The sequence below is a fragment of the Podarcis erhardii genome, assembly GCF_964252035.2.
Source record: "Podarcis erhardii genome assembly, chromosome: 8".
In the NCBI taxonomy this organism is placed as follows: domain Eukaryota; kingdom Metazoa; phylum Chordata; class Lepidosauria; order Squamata; family Lacertidae; genus Podarcis; species Podarcis erhardii.
In genome coordinates, this window is record NC_138499.1 from 58338143 (window position 1) to 58358868 (window position 20726).

At 47.8% G+C, this 20726-nt stretch overlaps 1 protein-coding gene across 3 annotated transcripts in view; it reads left to right on the top strand.

Annotated features, from left to right (window-relative positions):
- The first annotated feature begins 4056 nt into the window (after positions 1–4056).
- NFATC1 (nuclear factor of activated T cells 1) overlaps positions 4057–20726 on the top strand; it is a 134981-nt gene continuing 118311 nt past the window's right edge. The window contains exon 1 of one of the 3 annotated variants that reach the window (XM_081873380.1): positions 4057–4645. In XM_081873380.1, coding sequence (XP_081729506.1) covers positions 4627–4645 — 19 coding nt within the window. In that variant the 5' untranslated portion in view covers positions 4057–4626. Of the gene's footprint in view, positions 4646–16445; positions 16830–20726 lie in introns of those variants that run through there. The other 2 variants (XM_081873379.1, XM_081873381.1) reach the window with 2 other exon arrangements.

The following is a 20726-nucleotide window of genomic DNA, read 5'->3' on the forward strand; positions in this document are numbered from 1 at the left end:
AGCCTGTCGGAGCTCGAGAGGGGAGCCTCCACACTCCCGCGCTCGAGAGCGTGCGCACACACAAAATTCCCGCCCGCGCGCCAGCCCTTGCCTCAGAGCCAGCGCGGGGGCTGGGGGGGGCGGGTGGCCCTCGAGGAAGAGGGAAGGAGGCGGAGAGAGGACTTGGGTGGCTTCTGACGGGACGCTCCCGCGCGGGGGGGGGGGGGGGGGCTGGCGGGCCGGCGTTGGCGAGGGCTGCTGTGGGGAAGACGGCTTCCTTGCGCACGTGTGTGTGTTGTGGGGGCGTGGAGGAAACCTAGGGAGCTGCCTTCCATCGAATCACAGCTTTAGCCCCTCTTTTGGGGGGACTCGCAGCGGCTCTCCGCGGTGTCAGATTGGCGGCGTGTACAGGATGTGTGTGTTGCTCCTCTCACAGCCCTACCTGGAGACGACGGGGGTGGGAGCCGTGCTTCTTGCGTGTCAGCCAGGCATGTGCTGCTGTGCTAGTGAACAACGGCCCCTCCCGCAAGGGATGGTTCCCCGCTCCCCAAAACGCATCCCTGTTTCCATTCAAAGTGACGACTAGAGCAGCAGGAGGCGTCCAGCACCCAGGCGGTGCGGGCACCGGATTGATGAAGAACAGCACGCGCGCTCAACTTTCCCTCAACGCATACTCTTCTCTGGGATAAATTCCCACCCCGTCGCGTGTGCGCGCGCGCGCGAACGTGGAAGCACCGCTCGGGGGTATTAGACCCGTGATGGCCCCTTCGCACGTGCAAGTCATCGCTTGGTGTTCCGGTCGAATGCTCTCCTGCTGGAAACATTGATACCATGTGTGGGTGCTTTTTCTGGTCAGCTGTGGGCAGAAAAACAGAGAAATAAACTCCACAAGCTCCCCCCACCAACTTCTACCAAATATAGACACCCCCATAGTCTTAAACAATTCATTAACTCCTCTGCCCCACATGTATTTCCAGCTCGGTTTTTTAAAAGTACGATTCATTGGGGGGGGGCACACCTCGGTAGGCTGTAGATGTCTTTCCACGCCTACACACGATGCCATAAAAATGTGGTATGCCCAGGGGCGATCTACTATAAAAAGAATGAAGCTTAAACTACAGGGCCCCTAATCCTCAAAATTATTATTATTATTATTATTATTATTATTATTATTATTATTATTTTGTTATTGTATATATTTCAACAATCCCAAAGTCTGAGAGTCAGTAGCGCAGATGTTGTAAATCTGTGGTGATCTGTCATGGAACAACCCCACTGAAGAAGACCACGGTGGTTACCCAGACCTCATTGCTGGCTGCGAAGGGCCCCCCAGCAAGCTTCAGGACCCCCCAAAATGTAGGTCCTCCACTGGGTATATCCAGGTCCGCTGGGCAAAGACTAGGGTGCCAGCTCTTGCTTCTGCGGTGGTAGCGAATACCCGGGCAAGTGCTGCGCTTCTGTAGGCGCACGTGTCGCTGCAGTGGTCTGTGTCAAGAGGAGATGGACGTTTCCTGTTTCGCCTCTGTCTATTTGAAGTCCAGCACATCCCGCTGTGCTCGGAACATCCGCACGTCTATTTGGAGATGTGTGAGCGTGCGTGCCTGTGTACCAGAGCGCGTCTGGTTGCGGGTCCGCAGGCGCTAAGTGTCAACAAACCTCATTTTTCTGTCTCTCTCCCCTCCCCCCCCCTTGTCCCTTCAACTCCAGCTCTAGAAATATCCCCCTACGATTTTAATGGCCAAGAGGGGTGGAATAAACGCGAGATCAGATACAGGCAGGTTGAGCGAACTGAAGAACCCTAACCCTTCGCCCACCAGGCACGTCCTGTTTCCTCTATATCTGGAGAAATAGCGCCGGCGGTTTCACTATGAAGGGGAACTCCCCAAACCCCGAAAACGAGTGGAAACTAAAACTCAAGAGATGGCCATTGCGCTCGGTTGCTAGAGCCCATGCCTTGCGGCCAAAGGTCCTCTGCGCTCCAGGGAGAACCCCCGCCAGAAATTCTGGAGAGTCACCACTGCCAATCAATGTGAGCGACCCTGGACTGGATGGATCAGTGTTTGGACTCACTAAAAGGAGGCTTCGTGTGTTTCTCCCACCAACACCCCTCCTTGGTTTTTCATTTGTCCCCCAATTCCCTCCTACCCAACAAAGGGCGGGGGTTACCCTTCGTGCATCTGCGGACGCCATTCCCAGTTCAAGACCGGGAAGCGCCAAGCAGCCACAACAGTGGCAAAAGGGGAGCAGAAAAGCTAGGAAACGTCCCTATTGTATCGGCTCGGATTCTGTCCAGTATGTAGCAGCAGATGATACCGCTCCTATGTAGACCGGCTGATGTAGCCACATATTGGGCACACATCACTTGGGTGTTAAAGGATTTGTACCTGCAGCCCACTCAAGAATTTGGGGTGGAGCTGCAAAATCAGGGGGAGAAGGGCCCGTTGCAACGCTTCCGGATAGGAAGAGAGGTCATAGAATCATAGAAACGTAGAGTTGGAAGGGACCTCGAGGGTCATCTAGTCCAACTCCCTGCAAAACAGGGCTCTTTTGCCCAGCGTGGGTCTCGAACTCACGACCCTGAGGAAGTCTAACCTCTACCAATCTTACTGAGCGCTCCTAACCTGAGAACCGTGGCTTATTGACTCGGGATCAACCCTACTGATTTCTGTGAAGGGTTTGTCAGCTTCCCACTCTCAGAGTCTCAAAAAGCGCGTCGCGACGAGCCTCTTCCCTCCCAACCCATCCACAGGCCGAGCAAGCCTGCCTCGGCGCGCCCTCCCCGCGCGCACGTGCTCGCCTTCCGAACTCAACTCTGCAAAGAACTCCTGCAGGAGCTAAAAAGCGGGGAGGGCCGTGCGGCGCCCCTTCTTTCGGAGATCTCTCTCGCTACACTAAAATTTCACTGACGTTGTGAAGCACTTAGGAGCCTCGAGCTCGTTTGGGGAGGAAACCGCCCCAGAAGTTACACTAAGCTCTGTCTGAGGTCCGTGCCAAATGTAGCACGTTTTCAGCAGTTCCCGAACACAAATAACCGGCTTCTACTTATTCACTGAGTCGGCAGAGCTTCCTTTCCCCCAGACAAATGGAGTGTTGTGAAGTAGATTTACTGGGTGGTGGTTGTTATTTTTATTCATGCTCCCGAGATTTTAACCGCCCAGATCTTCTCTTTGTCAACTCCAGCGAGGAATTATACCCACCCTCCCGTTTTTAAATTTTGGCAAATCAAGAGCAGCAGTGATACTGCATAATGCAAAACGCTCGGCGGGAAAGGATTGAATTAACAGAAGGCTTGAACGATACCAAAGCTCCGCATACTGTTTGGGGCCTTCATAAAAAGTTATCGCAGCCTATACTTTCAAGTGCCACTGTGTATTTGTGTATTTTTGTGTGCGTGTGTGTGTTTTGCTTTAAAGAGGGAGGAGCTGTAAACGCGCCACTTCACTCCTCCCGGGTTGATTTTGCCATTTCAAAACGGCGTTGCTGAAATATTTACGGAATAAGACCCATCTCAATAAATCTCAGTTATCGAAACTAACTCTTCGGAGTCTGTTAGTAATTTAGCAGAATGGGATTTTCCTTCCTGATGCTTGCCAGTTGATGCTCTTTTCCAAATTTCCACAGCGGGGGAAGCCTGAGATTTTTCCCCCTTTCCTCAGCCTAATGATTTCAGCATGCGTGGTCCCACTCCGCTCCTCTCTCCAGCCCCTCTTCCTCCCACTTTTATTGATCTGCGGCTCACATTTCTCAGACACCAGGTCCCCCGCGCACCCAACTTCGGGGATAGATAGACTCGGTTAGGTGGGTGCTCTGGATTGCAGCCTCGACGGTGGCGAAGATCTGCCTGCTCAGCAGAATCCGCTGGAGGAGGAGCGGAGCTAGAGCGGGGTTCTCCTCTAGGAGTTGTCTTCTCCAGCTTGCAGCGCTCTTCTCCGCTGGCTTGGCTGGCTGACTCCTTCGCCAGGCAGCTGAGAGGAGCTCGCAGGACCCGTGACATCACGGGGCTCTGGGCGGGGAGAGGGGCTGGGAGGGCGAAGGGGGGAGGGGGGGTGTTTTCCAGCTTTAAAAAGGCAGCAGTCACCGAGCAGCCGTGCGTCAGAGAGAGACTTAGAGACTCTGCAAACTTTCCTGATCAAAATAAACCCCGGCCCTGAATAAGACACCAGGAGAAGGGAGGGAGAGCGCGTGTGAGTAACTTCCTAAGCGCTCTCTCTCGCTCCTCTTTGGGGCAGGATCCCTTGCGCCTGCCCTTACCACCCCTCCTTCCCTTCCCTTCTCTCCCCACGTCCCACTCAACGCTCATTTCAATGACATCTGCTTAGGATCCAGCTTTATTCTGTTAAAAAAAAAAACCTCCCCCCCCCCTCCCGTGCGCGCGTTTGGCTTTCCAAATTCCGTGGCGAGAGGGAAACACCAGCTTGGAGTCTCCATTTAATAGCTTTGGAGACGCGCGCTGTGCTACGTGGGCGTGAAGACACGCTCGCGAGAGAGGATCTACCTTCTTCCCTCTGCCTCCACCTCACTTTCTCTCTTTTTGTGCTGAGCGGATGCCAAGCGGCGATCCTCTGAATCAAATCCTCTTGGCGCCTCGAGATCCAGCCCAGTGGTGAAAGGGAAACTTTCGGTGCGTGTCCGTCCCGTCGCAGCAGCATGAAATCAGCAGAAGAAGGTAAAGTACCGCTGGTGGCTCTCTCTCCCGGAGCCGCTTTCACCCGCTTTTGCCTCTCCCAATGCAGATTCTTCTCTGCCTTTTCTGACATTTTTGCTGCTGTTGCTTCTGTGAAGAGCCGCGCCAAGGGAAACCCGGGCAGGCGCCGGGCTGTGTTTGCGCGTGTGTGCGCGCGTGCGCGTGTCTCTGTGTGTGTGTACCGGCGGGAGGGCCTGGCTGGCGGCTGCGCTTGGGAGGAGGGAAGCGGTGTCCCCCTGGTGTTTCCCCAAAGCAGCCTTCAGGTTTTTTCCCCCCTTCTTCTTTTTCGTTTTGCCTGCTGCGACTTCTTGCCAATAGGTGTCTCCTCTCCCTCTCTGAACTTGGCCTTGGGCGCTGCGAGATCCTTGAGCTCAAGGCGGAGAAGGAAAGGCTGGGTTCCCCCCCCCGCCCCCTCTTTTAATTTTTATTCTAAGGGGCACCGCCGGAGTCCCTTGGGGTGGGCTGGCTGACTAGCTGCCGGCTGCTGCGTGTGGGCAGGCGCCTTGCTTACGCGGGATGTGCAACAGAGCAAGGCTTATGGGAGCCGGTGGAAAGGGATCGGAGGGGTGGAGCAGCCTCCTTCTGAAACCAAAGGAATCCCAGGACACAGTGGAGTTCTCAGAGTACGCGGCTGCCTCTGTGCATTGTGCGCGCCGATATTTTACAGAGTTAACAGTGTGCAGAACCAATCCAGCCCGTCAAATTACTTCTAACCACTAAATGCTAGCATTTAATAGCGCCGGCTGGGGTAGGAGGAAGCCGAGGTCTGACAGAGCACACTCCCTGCTCTAATTAAAAAACCGTTTTACCGTTCTCGATTTCTAAAGTCTAGGGGTACTTTCAAACCTTAAGAAAAGACACTAGTCTCCTCCCCTTCCCCAACTTCTTTCAGAAATGGTCTGTTTGTTTCCTTGGTTCGGCTCCCTCCATCTTTCTCCCCTCGCTGTTGCCTTGCTGTGGAGATTCAAGAAACTTTCATAAAATGGCCTGCATTGCAGGAAAGCAAAGGTGACTCGCTGTTCTAGAGTAGTTCCATGGGCTTCCTGAATATTCCAAAGCAACTGGTTTCATGGGAAGTTGCCTTATAGCAATTCAGAATGTTGGTCCATCTAGCTTAGCACTGTCTACGTACATGGACTGGCAGAGACTCTCTCAGGCGTCAGGAAAGGCTTTTTGCCAGCCCTACCTGGAGGTGCCAGGTATGGAGCATGAGACCTTCTGCACAGAAAGCATGTAGTCGACCACTGAACTGCAACACTTCCCAGAATGTAACAGTGTTCTATTTATTTCATATAATTTATATACTGCTTGCTCAAAGCTGTAAAACGACAAAACCAGTTTTAAAACCGCCATTTAAAACATCCAAATAATTAAAACCAGCAGTAAGTGATAAAACAGATCAATACACATGTAAACTTTCTACATGTCTGGGTAGGGTTGTCTAAACAGAAACATTTTTACCAAGCACCGAAAACAATGAAGGCGCCTACCTGATGCCAATTGGCAGCGATTTTCAGTAACCCCACCTACAAACCATTTAAACTACTAGAGCAATTGGATTTAAACACAATCCTATGCATATTCACTCAGAATTCGTGGTCTTGGTCAATAGGGCTTCTACCCAATTAAGTATGCAAAAGATTGCACCCTTCAGTTGCACTCCACTTTTTATAACATCTCTGTTAAAGGTCAAGGAGCTACGGGTAAGGCACTACATCCTAGACCTGAACATTTGCTACCTTAGTGACCATCATAGGATTTACTTCAAATTATTGTGGAATGAACTTTTGAACAGGGGTGCTTGCAATTGTAGTCTTACTTGCAAGCGATTCCTGATGCTCCCAAGGGAAATCAGCTCAACGGAAAGCTGCAAGTCAGAGCATGCTTACTCAAAAGTCGTCCCAATTGATCTCACTGGGACTTACGCCTGAGTGAATGCATTTAGGATCAAGGTCCAATGATGCTGATTCCATGATTAGGATGAGAGGGAAATTAATTAGTTTAAAGTGCTTCAGTTTCCAAATAGTCTGTTGAAAGACAATTAAGGGAGCAATCCAATGCACAAGAAATGGACGTAAAGCTACGCCAGTGTAAGTTCAACCGGCGTAAAGTTACGCCAGCTCCTACTTCATTCAGCAGCTGAGTCACTCCCAGGTTGCTAGGTTATGTGACTGAGCTGAACAGTCTTAGGTTCCCTCCTAAATCCCAGCCCCACCACTACCCCAGCCCCTGGCTGAGCCTGGACTGAGTTGGCATGAGCAAGTTAGTACAGTCATATCTTCTGCTGAGCCAGGGAATATCATCTGAGCCTGGCCGTCCGAACCAGAGATCCACTGCATCTGAAGCTGCTCTTCTCATAGGATTGCCCCCTTAAGTGTACTTTTGCAATAGCAGTCGACTACTGTACAGTAGCCAACTATTTTAAAAGGCAGGAAGAAGCAAATGTCACCTCTAAATTGCCTTGAATAATAGATCAAGACAATTCTTTCATACCACGAACATTCAAAAAAAACAATTATCACTTGATATACTAATATACCACTTAATATACTACTAAACTATGAACAACTTGAACAAAATATTGGCCGGGAGAGCAAGTAACTCCTGCCCCACATAACCAATCACAAGACACAGCACACACACACACACACACACACACACACACACACACACACTATTTGAAAGGCAATGACCATGAACTTTGGTGGGCCCTGCCCCCTTCAAATATTTTATGGGGAGGCAAAGGGCCCTCAGCCCCTAGGAGTTGGCTCCTGTGTATTATATAGATAGCTAATGATTCTGCATAGTACTATATTGTATAGAAATAGGTATCATTGTTCCTTTTAAAAAATGAGATCTTCCCTTGAGCTGTAACTTATTTTTACAAATGCCGCCTCTACTTCAACGGGACCTGCTCCTGTGAGTAGAGGAGCAAAGCCCTCAATCTGTTTAGGCAAGAGAAATGAACTTCTCAGCTTCTTGTATGGGACTTAGCACAGCTCTGAACATCTTTGTTGAACATCTTTCAAGCTTTATTTTTTCAAAGAAGGCTTCTGGCTTGAAATAACCTTTGCTTTGATATGTGTAGTGTTGTATTGCACCCCCCCCCCCAATGATGCCAAGACTTAAGTCTGTGGGCTCCTTTACACCAGTCTTCTACAACATGGTACCTTCCAGATGTTTTGGTCGCCTGCTCACATCAACCCTGACCATTGGGCAGTGATGGTTGGGGCTGATGGAAGTTGGAGTCCAACAAGACCTAAAGGCTACCAGGCTGAGGAAGGCTGAAAACACAATCTTGTTAACTGACAGTCATTGTGATCTAAGTTACAGATGTTTGCTTGAGATGGCTGAGTAGCTCCCTTTGTTAGCTGCATAATCTCTGTTGTACACCGCTGTTTGGTATATGATCAACTGCATTCTCCTTCAGAAGGCCTGTACAGTTTTGAACCATTAAAATGATTGGAGCCAACTCATCATGTCAACCCACCAAGAGCTCAATAAAACTTCACAGTTGTCACTGTATGCTTAGGACTGCAAAACTGGGGAGGGCGGGTGCTACTGCAAAGTATTCCTTAGGTCTGATAGTCTTGCTGGTGCTCAGCTTGGCCAATCATTAGTTGTACAGGCTTGTACACGTATGAAGCCATAAAATCAAGGAACACATGACAACTGGCACATATATTTGCATGTTGGCTAACAGAGGTTTAAAGGCTGCCAGGAAAGATGAAAGACAATAGCTTCTAGTGCGGTCAAAATGGCTGAACAAAAGATAGATAGAAAGACAAACATTCAAATGTTATACAAACGAGTCTATTTTCATCACGTGTTGAGCACATAATTTCTACCTGTGATGTAGCTGTTAAAAGCAAAAGCTCCTTGCTGGAAGCAGAACTATGTGACCCTCTAGTTATTGGGTATGCAATAAGTTTGATCCACTGACCTTAGGTATTTCCAGACCCACTGAAGTATTTCAAGCAATATTTGCTGCACAAACTTTGTAAAATGATGCTACAGTGGACTGGGATGCACTACTAGCAAACAACACTGGGCTGCAGCTTCCAGTTTCTTTGCTAGAGTTCCCCAGATTGCTTTACTTTGTGCGCCAATTCCAGCAACACGTTGCTCTCTACTAGCCCTTTGTCTCTTTTTAACACAACAAAACTCTAATCTAAGAATGAACCTAAGAGGTCTTTTAAAATCACTTTGGTTCTTGGTGAAGTCGTTGGCTACAGTGTCCAAAACCTTCTCTGCATTTTAATGCTGCAACAGTTTCATTTGTTTCCTCACAATGAGACTCTCTAGCAGCTAGAGTCTAGCTTACGCAGGTATATACGCAGGTATATTTGCATGCTCACTGGGTTGTTGTTGGCTCAGTGCTTTTAGTGCTGCTCAGCAGATCTCTTCGATTCATCCTGCAAACAGCTGCACATCTAGCCTGATCCGTTGAGCATATGCATTTCACATTTCTGTTTGAGAAATGCTAACTATTATCACCAACTCACAAAAGAAGCAAAAGCTTTGCACCTTTCTCATTAACTTACGTCTCAACTTTGGACACACTGGTACGTCTCCTATGCAAGTGGAGATGAGTGCAGAATGAAATTGCAGCAACCTCATATTTATTGCGGCTTTGCAGGTGGTGAACTGTGGAGGGCATTTAGGCAAAATTGTCCCAAGACTGAGGGTTGCTCAACCCACTGAGGCAGCTGTTTCTCTCTTATAAATTATTTTTTATTTTGATTTTTCTTTCAAAGATTCCATGATGGTTTGCAAAATCTGGTGGGTCCAGGGAGTGATCAGTGCTTCACCGGAGAATGGGAAAGTACCACCTGCCTTGAAGGAGTCAGTGGTGCATCTCCTCCTTAAAAGTACTTCCTTGGACCCAGACGTGTTGAATAATTATTGCCTAGTGACTAATATCCCCTTTTGGGAGGACTGTAGCAGCCGGTGGGTCCCACTGCTGGGGAGCCTCCTGCCTGTTGTCCTGCTTGTTCATAACACCAGGAAGGACTGGGAAAGGCTGCTGTCTGAAATCCTGGAGGGTCAGGGTTGACAATACAAGCTGCAGCAACCAATGGCTCAGTATAAGACTGTTTCTCAAGTTCCCTGGGTTGACGGCCATTATTAACGCTTTATTCCTGATATTCATTTAGTGTTCATAGGCTTCTTTGGGTTCTAAGAGCTACATTACACAACAGTTTTCTGAAAATCGCTTCCAATATTTCATTGTCTGTTTCTGCACTCACTTGTTTCCATAGATTAATGGGTCAAATCTTGTTCATTGGAAACACACACACATGTGCACACACATACAATGCGAACACAAATTCTTAATGTATTTTAACCTTAACTTTCAGATATGGGTGCACTATTTGGGGGTGAGGCTTCTTCAGTTAAATGGAACAGGGGTTCCTGTGCCAGTAGCAGTGCTGTTGCGCTCCTTCACTTTTAAGTATTAAAAGCGAAGACTAGAAATCAAATCAACTAAAAACAGAATGAGCAAAGGGGAGAAACTGTGAGACAAAGGCGCTTATTCTCCTACCCTTTATTTATTTATTTCGGTTCCTCTCCTGCCCCCTCAAATTCCTATTAAAAAATTACCATGATGATTCTGCTCTTCCGGATGGTAGTTTAAAAACTGATGCCAAAGTCCTTTTTAAAAAAATAAATGCCCTGGTGATTCAGCCTAGCAATCTTTGAACAAACAGCTGGGAGCCAAGAAGAAATCGAAAGGCAGGGAAAGCTGGTACATTTCACAACGTAGCTTGTCTTGCCAATCGGCGGTGCAGATGTGCCTTTTAAATCAACAACAACAACCTCTTTCATTCAAAGCCAGGTCTCACTCACTCACAAACACACCCTTGCCCAACATCAGAGCACCTAGCTAGTTCCTTGTCAAGATGCCTGGGTAGCATCTTTGCTAAGAATGTTTGAAGCAACAGTGTAAAGGGGCCAGCAGTGACTGCCACCAGTTCAGTATCAGATTCTGCAAACTGCCTGGGGCAGGGGGGACCAGGAGCAGATGTTTGCCAGAGCAGTGTAAACCATAATAGAAAATGTGTAAGGCAATATAGTACTTTGTTATGGAAAGTAGGGGGAAGGGAGAGAGAAGCATACTGGATCTCATGGAAAAAAGTTGTTTTTTTTCCTGGCACTCTTTGATGGACTTTTCAGCCATCATCCTGGAAAAAGGGATTCCCAGAGTCTATAGAGGAATACCATTTCCATAACTGCTTTTAAAAACTATTCCTTTGAAAAATAGCCTTGAAGATCTGGGAGCTCCGTAGTGCTGGCTTCTGGGACGGTGAGGTCATTTGCATGTTGCAGACTTTAAAACTATCTTGGCTAAAGGGAAACACTGTATTTTTCAAGTAGGCAATTAAAGCCTTGTTTATAAAAACCTCATTTTTAAAGATTTAATTACAAGCCAAACAATGCAAATAACAGCTTCTTGTTAAAGGGGTGGGGGAAGCAACTACTTTGCATTGTGGTCCTAAAGACACTTACTGTGCGGCACTCCCACTAAATTACTGGATCAGGGTTTACCAAACCTGCATCTCAAGCGGTTTTTAGACTACAATTCCCATCAACTCTGACCACTGGTCCTGCTATGTAGAGATGATGGGCATTGTAGTCCAGCAGCAGCTGGAGACTTAAGTTTGGGAATCCCTTTACTGTTTATTCTGGAATGATTTCAAAGTGAGTGTGAGTACTGTGGGTGCTAGGAGCTAAAACTATAGATTGGAAGGAGTATAGGTCTGATGAGCAATAGGAATATTGGTTGGAGCATATGGTCTTCATGTCTGCCCTAGACTTTTGTTTATTGTTCTGGACATTATTCTGGGCTTTAATTAATGACAGCACATTTTATAAATGTGAAGCCCCAGTGTTTTGGAACGTACATTTTAATTAGTACATTGTATGCATGTCTGTTGTTATTAAAATTCTTTTTTCTCGTGTGATTTATATAACAATTGGCACTAGTGGGTGCTGCAGCTAAATAATATGTGGTAATAGTGATGACTGCTAATGCTATTCACTATCCCCTCCCAGAAGATTGGTGACCCTTAGCAAGTGGGGTGCGGGAAACAGCTTGAAGGGAAATGTATGTTTAGCCTGATCCACAAATCGCTTAAACTCAAGCTCTCAGATCTAAGCTACATTAGTGCAATGGAAGCCAAAGACTTGAGTTGAACCGCCTTGTGGATTGCAACCTAGCAGCCCATTCCTAAAACTTGACTACTGCAAGGTCAGGCAGTGCCAAAACACACACACAAAAAAACACCCCACCCCAAATACACCGTTGCACAATGTAAGGACTAGAAAAATGTACTTCAGCTTAAAATAAGACCCAGCGGGTGAAGATTTGAAACCCAGGTTCAGCTGACCTTGGTTGCAACACAACTTGCTGTTATTTCGTAGCCTATGAATGCAACGCATCTGCAGACAATTCCCCTTCCTTTCTCTGAGGGTCTTGTTGGTTGGAATCAAAAGCAGGCTGCTTGCAAGCTCTCGATCAGCTATTCTCACAATTGCCAGCCCACTCAGACAAGCAGCTGCCATTCATCCTCAAGGCTTCATCATGTGTCAGTCAGCCAAGAAGATACAAGTGCATCCTAATCAGTGTGCTCTGGGAAACTGGAAACCTTTGTCGATTAGACTGTTGTCTGCCAGTGGAATGAAATACAAACCTTATCACTTGCCAGGTTCCCTGGTGACTGTATCAGACTTTTTAGCTGAACCCCCCATTCCTTATGCCCTCCAAAAGGATGTGTTGTTTATGACATTAAGTCTAGTTAGCTTGCTATTGCTTTTTTTACTTTGTAGGAGGTTAGGCAGCAGAGGTGAAGAAAAGCAAAGAAACAATGTGAGAGATGCAAGTCTTTCCCCAAAAAAGTGTGTGCATTGTGGGGGGGGGGGTAAGTAACATTCAGAAATCATCAACTGGAACAACCCCACTTCCTTGGAACTACAAACCCTACTAAGGACCCATTCACAGCACTTTTTCTAAACAGGAAGTCGAGTCAGCCATAGTTTATTTATTTTTTAGTAAATTTGTTATGTTGAACTTGCCTCGTAAACATCTCAGAATGAAGAGAAGGAAAAATCCACGGGTGCAAATCATTATTTTATCAGCTGCTTCCCAATTTTCGAACAGAAATGTTATTCTCCAGGGAAAGCTGTTCAAAATAAGTTATCAAAAATACAATCCTGTCCTGCTTGCTCCAGATGGAATTCCTTGCTTCAACAGTACCACTCAGATTTACTGTTCATAGAAAAGTTGTTTTTCCTCACATTTGTGGGTACTTGATGATGGATGGCATATGTGCAGCTGGTTAAACATGACAAAATTACTGCAAAGGCCAGCTTTGGCTGACTTCAGTGCATAAAAACTGGTCATGCGATTGACCTGGAAGCCAATGTGTCCACACCAAAAGAAAGCAAAATGTCTCTTGAGCACTTAATCATCCAGGTCTGGTGACTTAGCAAAAGATAGTTCAGAGCAAAGAACAGTGGTTGAGGAAGACAGAAAAATGCATTTGCAGGTGCCAACAGTGACAACAACAACAATTCGTGTTAAGGAACAGCCCTTACATATTTCAGGTATCTTACATTTACATTTTAATTCCCAAGAATGCTTCTGCAAGAGATCACCATGACCAAAAATTCATCACATGAGAGGAACGCAGGACAAAAGCACAGGGGCCTGCTTATAAGCTGCACATAGATATGCCAGAATTCTTGGATTCTCTCTATATCCATATCTAAGTGGCAGGTAGGCACCCCCAGAAAATGACAATACACCATACTCCCCAAAAGCAGACATTAGCACATCCAAAATTCCTGAAGCAGATTTAAAGTTCACAGATTTTCTCTTGGAGTTGTAACATGCATCTCATGGAGGGTGAGTCTATCAATGGTGACTAGTCATGATGGAGTCTGTGTCCTGCCTCCATAGTTCAGTATGCTCCTGAATACCAGTTACTGGAAAACCCAGGAGGAGAGAGTATTCTTGTCCCACATGCAACTGGTTGGTGACCATGAGAACAGGATGTGGGACTAGATGGACCATTGGCCTGACCAGCTGGTTCTTCTTACATTCATATATTTTTGAGACCTCTGCCGTTGTCTTCAGACACAGGCTGGACTCATAAATGTGTCTGTTAGGGGCATTTAATATGGACCAGTTGTTGGCTCTCAGATGTAAACGGTCTTTCAAAACACAACCTTGTTCCCCTCTCACAATTTAGTTCTAACATGTGCGTTGTACATACGTAACTTCTAAAGAAACCCAGATTAGATGTAATGCTGGAAGACAAGGCTGTCTGTCCCATGCAGGCTGTTTCAGGTGGTGAAATTCAAGAGGGATATATGATGAAGGCAGGAACAGATGTCTGAATGAGGCTTCTTGAAATGTCGGCTGTAGCGTCCTGGAAGAAGGCTCTTTTTTGGTGCTTCCATTGGCAAAACGTTTTAGACCAGCGCTGTTGAAAGGGTTACACCCTTGTTTAACTTTGCAACGGACACAGGCATTCTCGTGACTACCGTTAGGGAAATTTGCAGAATGCTCATCTTCCCTGAGAAAGACACACACACACACACACACACACGTGTCTGATTCTTGCATGCTTCTGGAGGCACGAGTGTGTCCACCATTTCTGGCCACAGCGGAAGCAACACTCCGAGCCAACTCCTATGGCCTGGCTGAGACTGCAGGTTGAATGGATCGATGTGCAGCCACATGCAAAGGATGCAGCTGCACAGCCTGTCCATTCAGTCGACAAGCACTGCCACCTTCACAAAGACACGTGAAGTGAAACGGTGCCCCTAACACAGTACCTGTGGGTTTGGATTTATGGTGTGAAGTAAATGCCCGACAGCTTCATTGTCCCTTGCCCTCAGGACTGCCATTGCTAGAAACAAAATGTTAACACATGGCTGCGGTAGGGTCTCCCCTGTAAGATGTGGCCTGCCCAATATACTTTTACCTCCAAACCTTGAGGGAGCCATTTGGATTATTATTATTATTTATTTATTTTCCCTAGGCAGCAAGTGCATTGCTAAGCAATGAGGACAAAAGAAAAGATATGGCTGGGTTTTTTGTTTTGTTTTACTTCCACCACCATTGCCATATAGCAAAGGGGGATTCCCACCCCCCCGGTCCTCGTTTGTTATTTTAATTGTACCTGGTTATCTAAAACAGCTTTTATTCCACCTGCTGGCTTGCCTAAGAGGGCTGCATGCTGCTTCCAGCTCCAGTGCTGCCGCCCCCGCCACCTACCCTGGCTCTGGGCACCAAATACCAGACGTGAGTTTCAAGAGTTGGCAACTTTTGGCACCAACATGTCTCAGGGTGTTGGCTGGCTTCTCGGGGCTATGATTGATAACCCTCTCTTCTTTGGAATAACTTGGTGTGTGGGTTTGGTTCACACCATTACTGCATGTTTTGTTCCGCAAGAACCTTCGCTCTCTTTTGAACAAGTTGTGATCTGGGTTGTAGGTGTGGGCTTTTTGGGCTCAGGTGATTTGTACTCTCTCACCTGCTGTCTCCAAGATGGGCCAAATGCTTCATGGATCCACTTTAGGTTACCATCATGTTTGCCCTTCGATGAACGTGAAGAACAAAAACATAGGGACTATAGAAAAGAGGGCAGGAAGAAGGGCTTAAGTGTCTCCTCCACGATTGGCTGTTGTGGGCTAATATCCTCTGGGTATTTTATTATTTGTTTTTTCAGTTTATATCTTGCCCTTTCTCCAGAAGCCCAAGAATGACCAAGCAGTAAAAATGTCCACTGTTGTAGGGCCCCTCTAGACTGGTGTTTTATTGTGGGCATGTTGTACAACATGACCCAATAGTAGTATTTATTTGTTTAATTTTTATACCACCTTTTACCAGAAGATCACAGGGCAGAGAAAATGTGCAACTAAGGTGCCAGTTGAGCCTCCCTGGAGAGAACATTCCACACACGGGGAGCCACCACAGAAAAGGCCCATTCTCAAGTTGTCCCTTTCTGGACCTCTCATGGATGAGGCATTGAAAAAGGGCTTCAGATGATGATCACAGGGTCCAGATCAGTTCATATGGAAAGAGGAGGTATACAGTATTACCAATGGCTTTATTCTGCTTTATTAGTTCTGTGCTTTCCCAATGCTACATTATTACTGTCTGAAGGGCTATAGCACAACAAAATTGGAAAAGTTATGGGTTTTCAGCAGGAAGGTTTTTAAACACACAGGGGAACATGCTGGGGGGGCAGGTTCCTGGCCACCCACTAAATATATTCATAGAATGTACTCTTCTTTTTGGAAGGGAATATTAATTTCATAAAATTTCTACGCCTCCGCATCTGCCTTTGGATACGCATCTGCGGGAAAATGCCCGATTGCTAAGATGTGAGGCAACTTTCAGACCACATCACCAAGGCCATTGGGGTTGCGGAAGGGACGTGTACATGAAAGGGGTGGTGGTGCAGAGAGAAACTGAAGCAAATAACGCTGCAGCCAACTTGAAAGGAAGAAGGAGGTAGACCCCCCTCCCCCCCAGGAGCCTAACTCGGACATTTGGCCGCGGCAGAGGAGACGAGAGGCCAGCGTCCCTCTCCTGGCTGCACCCCCCCCCCTCCGGGCCTGTAACCCGAGCAGAGAGGGTTTATTTTAAAAAAAGAGGAACCAGCCAGCGAGCGAGAGCGCGAGGCGGGCAGAGCAAGCCGCTTGTTGATGTTTCCGGGTGTAGATCAACAAAGGCAGGGGGAGGATCCCGCAGACAGGCAGCGATCGGGCGATAAGCGAGCGCGCGCCCCAGGCTCGCCTTACAGCCGCCCAGGAGGGGCCGCGCCGTCCCGGGACCTGCAGCCAGCCAGCGAGCAGGCAGCTCCTGGGTAGCTTTGCCCGGCGCGGAGGTCAGCGCGACCCCCAGGCCTGTCCAGAGGCGGCGGCGGAGGAGGAGGCTCCTCGCTCGCTGGCGCGGCAACAGGTGTCCGGGGGCTGCGAAGGGAGAAGACCGTCCGCGGCAACTTTCCCCCCGCGCCGTCGGAGAAGGAGGAGGTCGCTGCCGCTGCGTCTCCCTGCCAAGCCATGACCAGCCTGGAGGAGGAAGAGCCCGAGTTCGATTTCGATTTCCTCTTCGAGTTTAACCAGAGCGATGAGGGCGCCGGCAGCAAAGGTGGGTGGCGAGGCAACGGCGTCCGGCCTCTCGGGATCTAAGGTGGCGGGGGGGGGGAGAGAAGAAGTTTCTTTGCAGCACGTTAAATATAGCGGTTCTTCTGGGACGGAGGAAGAACGGTCTTCAGCAGAGGCGGAGCCGAGGGAGGGAAGGAGGGAGCCATCTGGAGGCGCCTCCCGGGGCTGCGATGGAAGCGTCTCTCTCTCTCTTCTTTCCCCTAAGGGACGGGTCAGCTCGGATCAAGCGAGCAGAGTTTCCCCGCAGAGGTGGTGGTGGGCACTCTGACTCCTCCCCTTGGGAGTTTTGAAGGAGAGCAAACTTGGATTAGATGAGATTCCTGCATCGCAAGGGGTTGGACTGGATGACCCTTGGGGTCCCTTCCAGCTCTAAGGTTCTAGGAGATTGCCTGTTCCAAATGGCTCGCGAAACAGGCGCCGCTGCTTCTGTTGTCTCAGGGTAATGTGACGTCCCTTTCCCACCTGTGTAACCTTTTTTAAAAAAGAAAGAAAGAAAGAAGGGAAAAGTCGAATTCAGGTTTCACAGATGTGTGTTGAGAAGCCTTTGCAGATGTGTGCAGATAGAAGGAGTAAAGGCAAAGCAAGTGTCTTTTTGCGGAAAGGCCCTCTCAGATGGAGCATCCAGCAGAGACCGCTGGATCTGGCCAACGGCCCATCTAGGCCAATGTCCTGTTCCCAAATAGTTGCTGGTGAGAAACCAGCCAGCAGGCTTGAAGCGCAAGAGCGTGCTCCCCTTCTGTGGTTTCCAACAACTGGGATTCAGAAGCATTTGCCGCCTGCGTGGCTGCTGTGAGGTCAGTGGGATAAAAGTGATCAAGGCACGCTGCAGCGAGCTGCCTTCTGTGCTGGAGAGTCAAAGGGCTTGACAGGCTGGAGGGTCAAAGAGGCTGAAGAAAGAGGAAGGGGAGTGGGAGAGAAAACACCATGAGCCAGGGCAGCCTGTGCTTTGGGATGGGCTATAGACCAGGTTTTACGTACTGGTTACACCAGTGCTATTTTCCTAGAAAAAGAGGTGCCAGAACTCACCATGAACTCCTCCCTTGTTCTCTTAGAATGGCAATGGCGCCCACCTGAGAAACGCTGGAAATGAGTTCTGGCTGGAAAAAAGGCCTGGGTTACATGGAACCTTTTTGGCTGCCCCACTAACATCAAACCCCAGTGTCACACCATCATAGTCCTTGTCAGTTATGTGTATGCCACCTTCTCATAGTCAAAACCATGGCATGTGGTGTGTGTATACTTCTCTGCGTAGTCATTTGTGTACTCTGAGCATGCTCAATAGGAACCTTTGGCTAGAAGACATGGGAGGATCTTACAGATCTCAGCTTGGGGAAACTTGAGTTGGTCCTTGCATCAGTCTGGGAGCAGAAGGGCCTTTGAAGACAGTCCTTGATGAAAGGTTCCCAGTAATACTACTCAAGCCCAGCAGTTGCAGGAAACCTCTGGAGCCAGCCTCTTTCCTGATTGCTCAGCTCGAAAAGTTCTGTGGGGGTGGGGGTGGGGTTGTTTGTCACATGCTGCTTGAAGGAGGAGGGACTGGTGATGACTGGGTGGGGATGCAGTTCTCACAAGCAGCTTGAATGTAAGCAGTAGCTTCCCCTTCCCCCATCCTGAGAAGCTAGCCATCACTTTTCTGTGGAATACTGTGGATATGTAAGAGTAAGTATCTGGGTTCCACTGGCAGTGTGAGGCCTTACAGTTCATGGTGCAACTCAAACACTATTTTAAAGGCTTGTTTTCCCCCTGCCAGGCTTAGGCTGGCTCAGCCAGGAGTAATTCCGCTGATTAAAAGAGTTTGGATCTGGTGCAACTTTATGCCAGCTTAATTTCATCAGCTTGCTCTATGGCAGTTTCTTGTGTATAAGATTGTTCCTTGAATGATAGTAAAAGTAGATGCCAGCGAAGACCTCTGAAAGCCGAGGAGCCATCACTGAAAAGGCTGTTTCTGGTTGCCACGTGTCCTATTTCAGATGGTGGAGGCACCTGGGAAACAGGTGCTAAACAGGGCAGGACCCTGATCGAAGCAGAACTTTGAATGGAGCTTAGTATGGGTCAGACCATTGGTGTCACCACCATCTCTTGAGAGAAGACTGACAAATATATATAGTAGAGCCCTCAAATGTGTGGTGGCACAATTTAGGCACCTCACATCTTTCCAGTCCAAGAAACCAGAAAAATTCTATGTTTGAACAGGACCACCGTACCTCTTATTTTGGAGGATATTCCTATCCATATTTTCCCCTATGCAGGTTTGCTTGAGATCTTAAACATTCCCTAATGCAGTTACTCTTGAAGCATCTTGTGAATTGTGAGCATTCTTCCATATTTTCAGATCTGGCCTGCAACACAGAACCCACTTACATTTTCTGCTATATATGAGTCAGTCTTTTCTCACAGACAGGATGGTGATACTGTTGGTCTGATCCATGCTAGGTGTTGGGCTACGATCCAGTAGTGAACAACTTTATATCAGTGTGCGACATGACCCAATACTATTACTTTCTGTGGCACCTGGAAAAAGTCTAGCTGCAATCCCTGAGATACCTCCTAGCCAGTGCCGGATTTACGTATAAGCTAAAGAAGCTATAGCTTAGGGCCCCACACTCTTGGGGGCCCCCAAAAAAATTAAAGGAAAAAACCACTGGATGTACCTTTCCAAAATATAAGATAAAAAACAAATAAAATAAAACCTACATACAGCAACAATGTTTTGTGTTGTGTAGGCTCCTATTTGTTATGTGCAAATGGCTTTAGATACCTATCAGGTCCATAAATTACCATACAGCATGCATTCAACACACAAAAAAACCAGCGGCGATTTGTTGTTGACAAAGGACAGCTGGACATATAAAGGGCCCTATTACCTTCAGTAGCTTAGGGTCTCATCAAACCAAATCCGGCCCTGCTCCCAGCTCTGAACATGCACAGACCAGTTCATACTAAACATTTCCTCAGGCAGTTGCATACCCACATACACTGCTGGCTAGAGATATTCACCGGTGTAAATCAGCCCAGAGGCGCAGAGCAAGATATTTATATGACTAAGTTCCACAGGAAGTACCAGTCCTTCCTGCGTCTCCTGTGGGTATGATGAGGACAGGCACAGATGCATACATTGTCTGTGGATCTAGTTAGGGACAGAACAGAACAGAAAACGGCACAGGAGAAGTGCATGCCTTACTTGGAGACTGTTTTGAGGGTCTTCCTCTTCCCCTCTCAACATTGTTCCTGGAGGAGGCCAGGTGTGGCCTTTATGTTCAAGTACCACTTCCACCTCCTCAGTTCTTCTTAGTACAGGCAGATCTGAACAGCCACACCAATAAATCTCATTGTTGTTATTTGAACACAAGAATCCCCCTCACTCTGGAAGATTAAATACTATGGGAGATCCTGCACTAAAAAAAAAAAAAACCCTTTTCAAACTAATTTGTATGTTGTGTTTTATATTATGTGGGTATATATGTTGCCTGCCCTGGGGCCTTATGGTGAAGGGCAGGTAAGCCAACAAATAATATCTTGGATAGCAATGGGATCCCATGGTGATGGAGATGTGGCCAGGGAAGGGCAAGCAAGGTTTTCACCTGATCTGACCTAGCAGGGTATAAAAGTGTACGGACAGGGTCATGTCTTCCCCATGACCACTACCACCCAGAACTTGGTTCTGTTTATCCTTGTCATACAGCTGTCATACAGCATTTTCAGTGGATTGCGTTCAGTTCAGTAGCTGCCCTTTTATGCAGCCCCAAGTACTTTTACACACAGTGCAAGGGGTGAGGAACATTTTTGAGGCAGAGGGCCGCATTCCTTTCTGTGCAACCTTCCAGGGGCCGCAGACCAGAAGCGTGCTGGAGCAGCGAATGTATATTTTTCCCTTTATGCA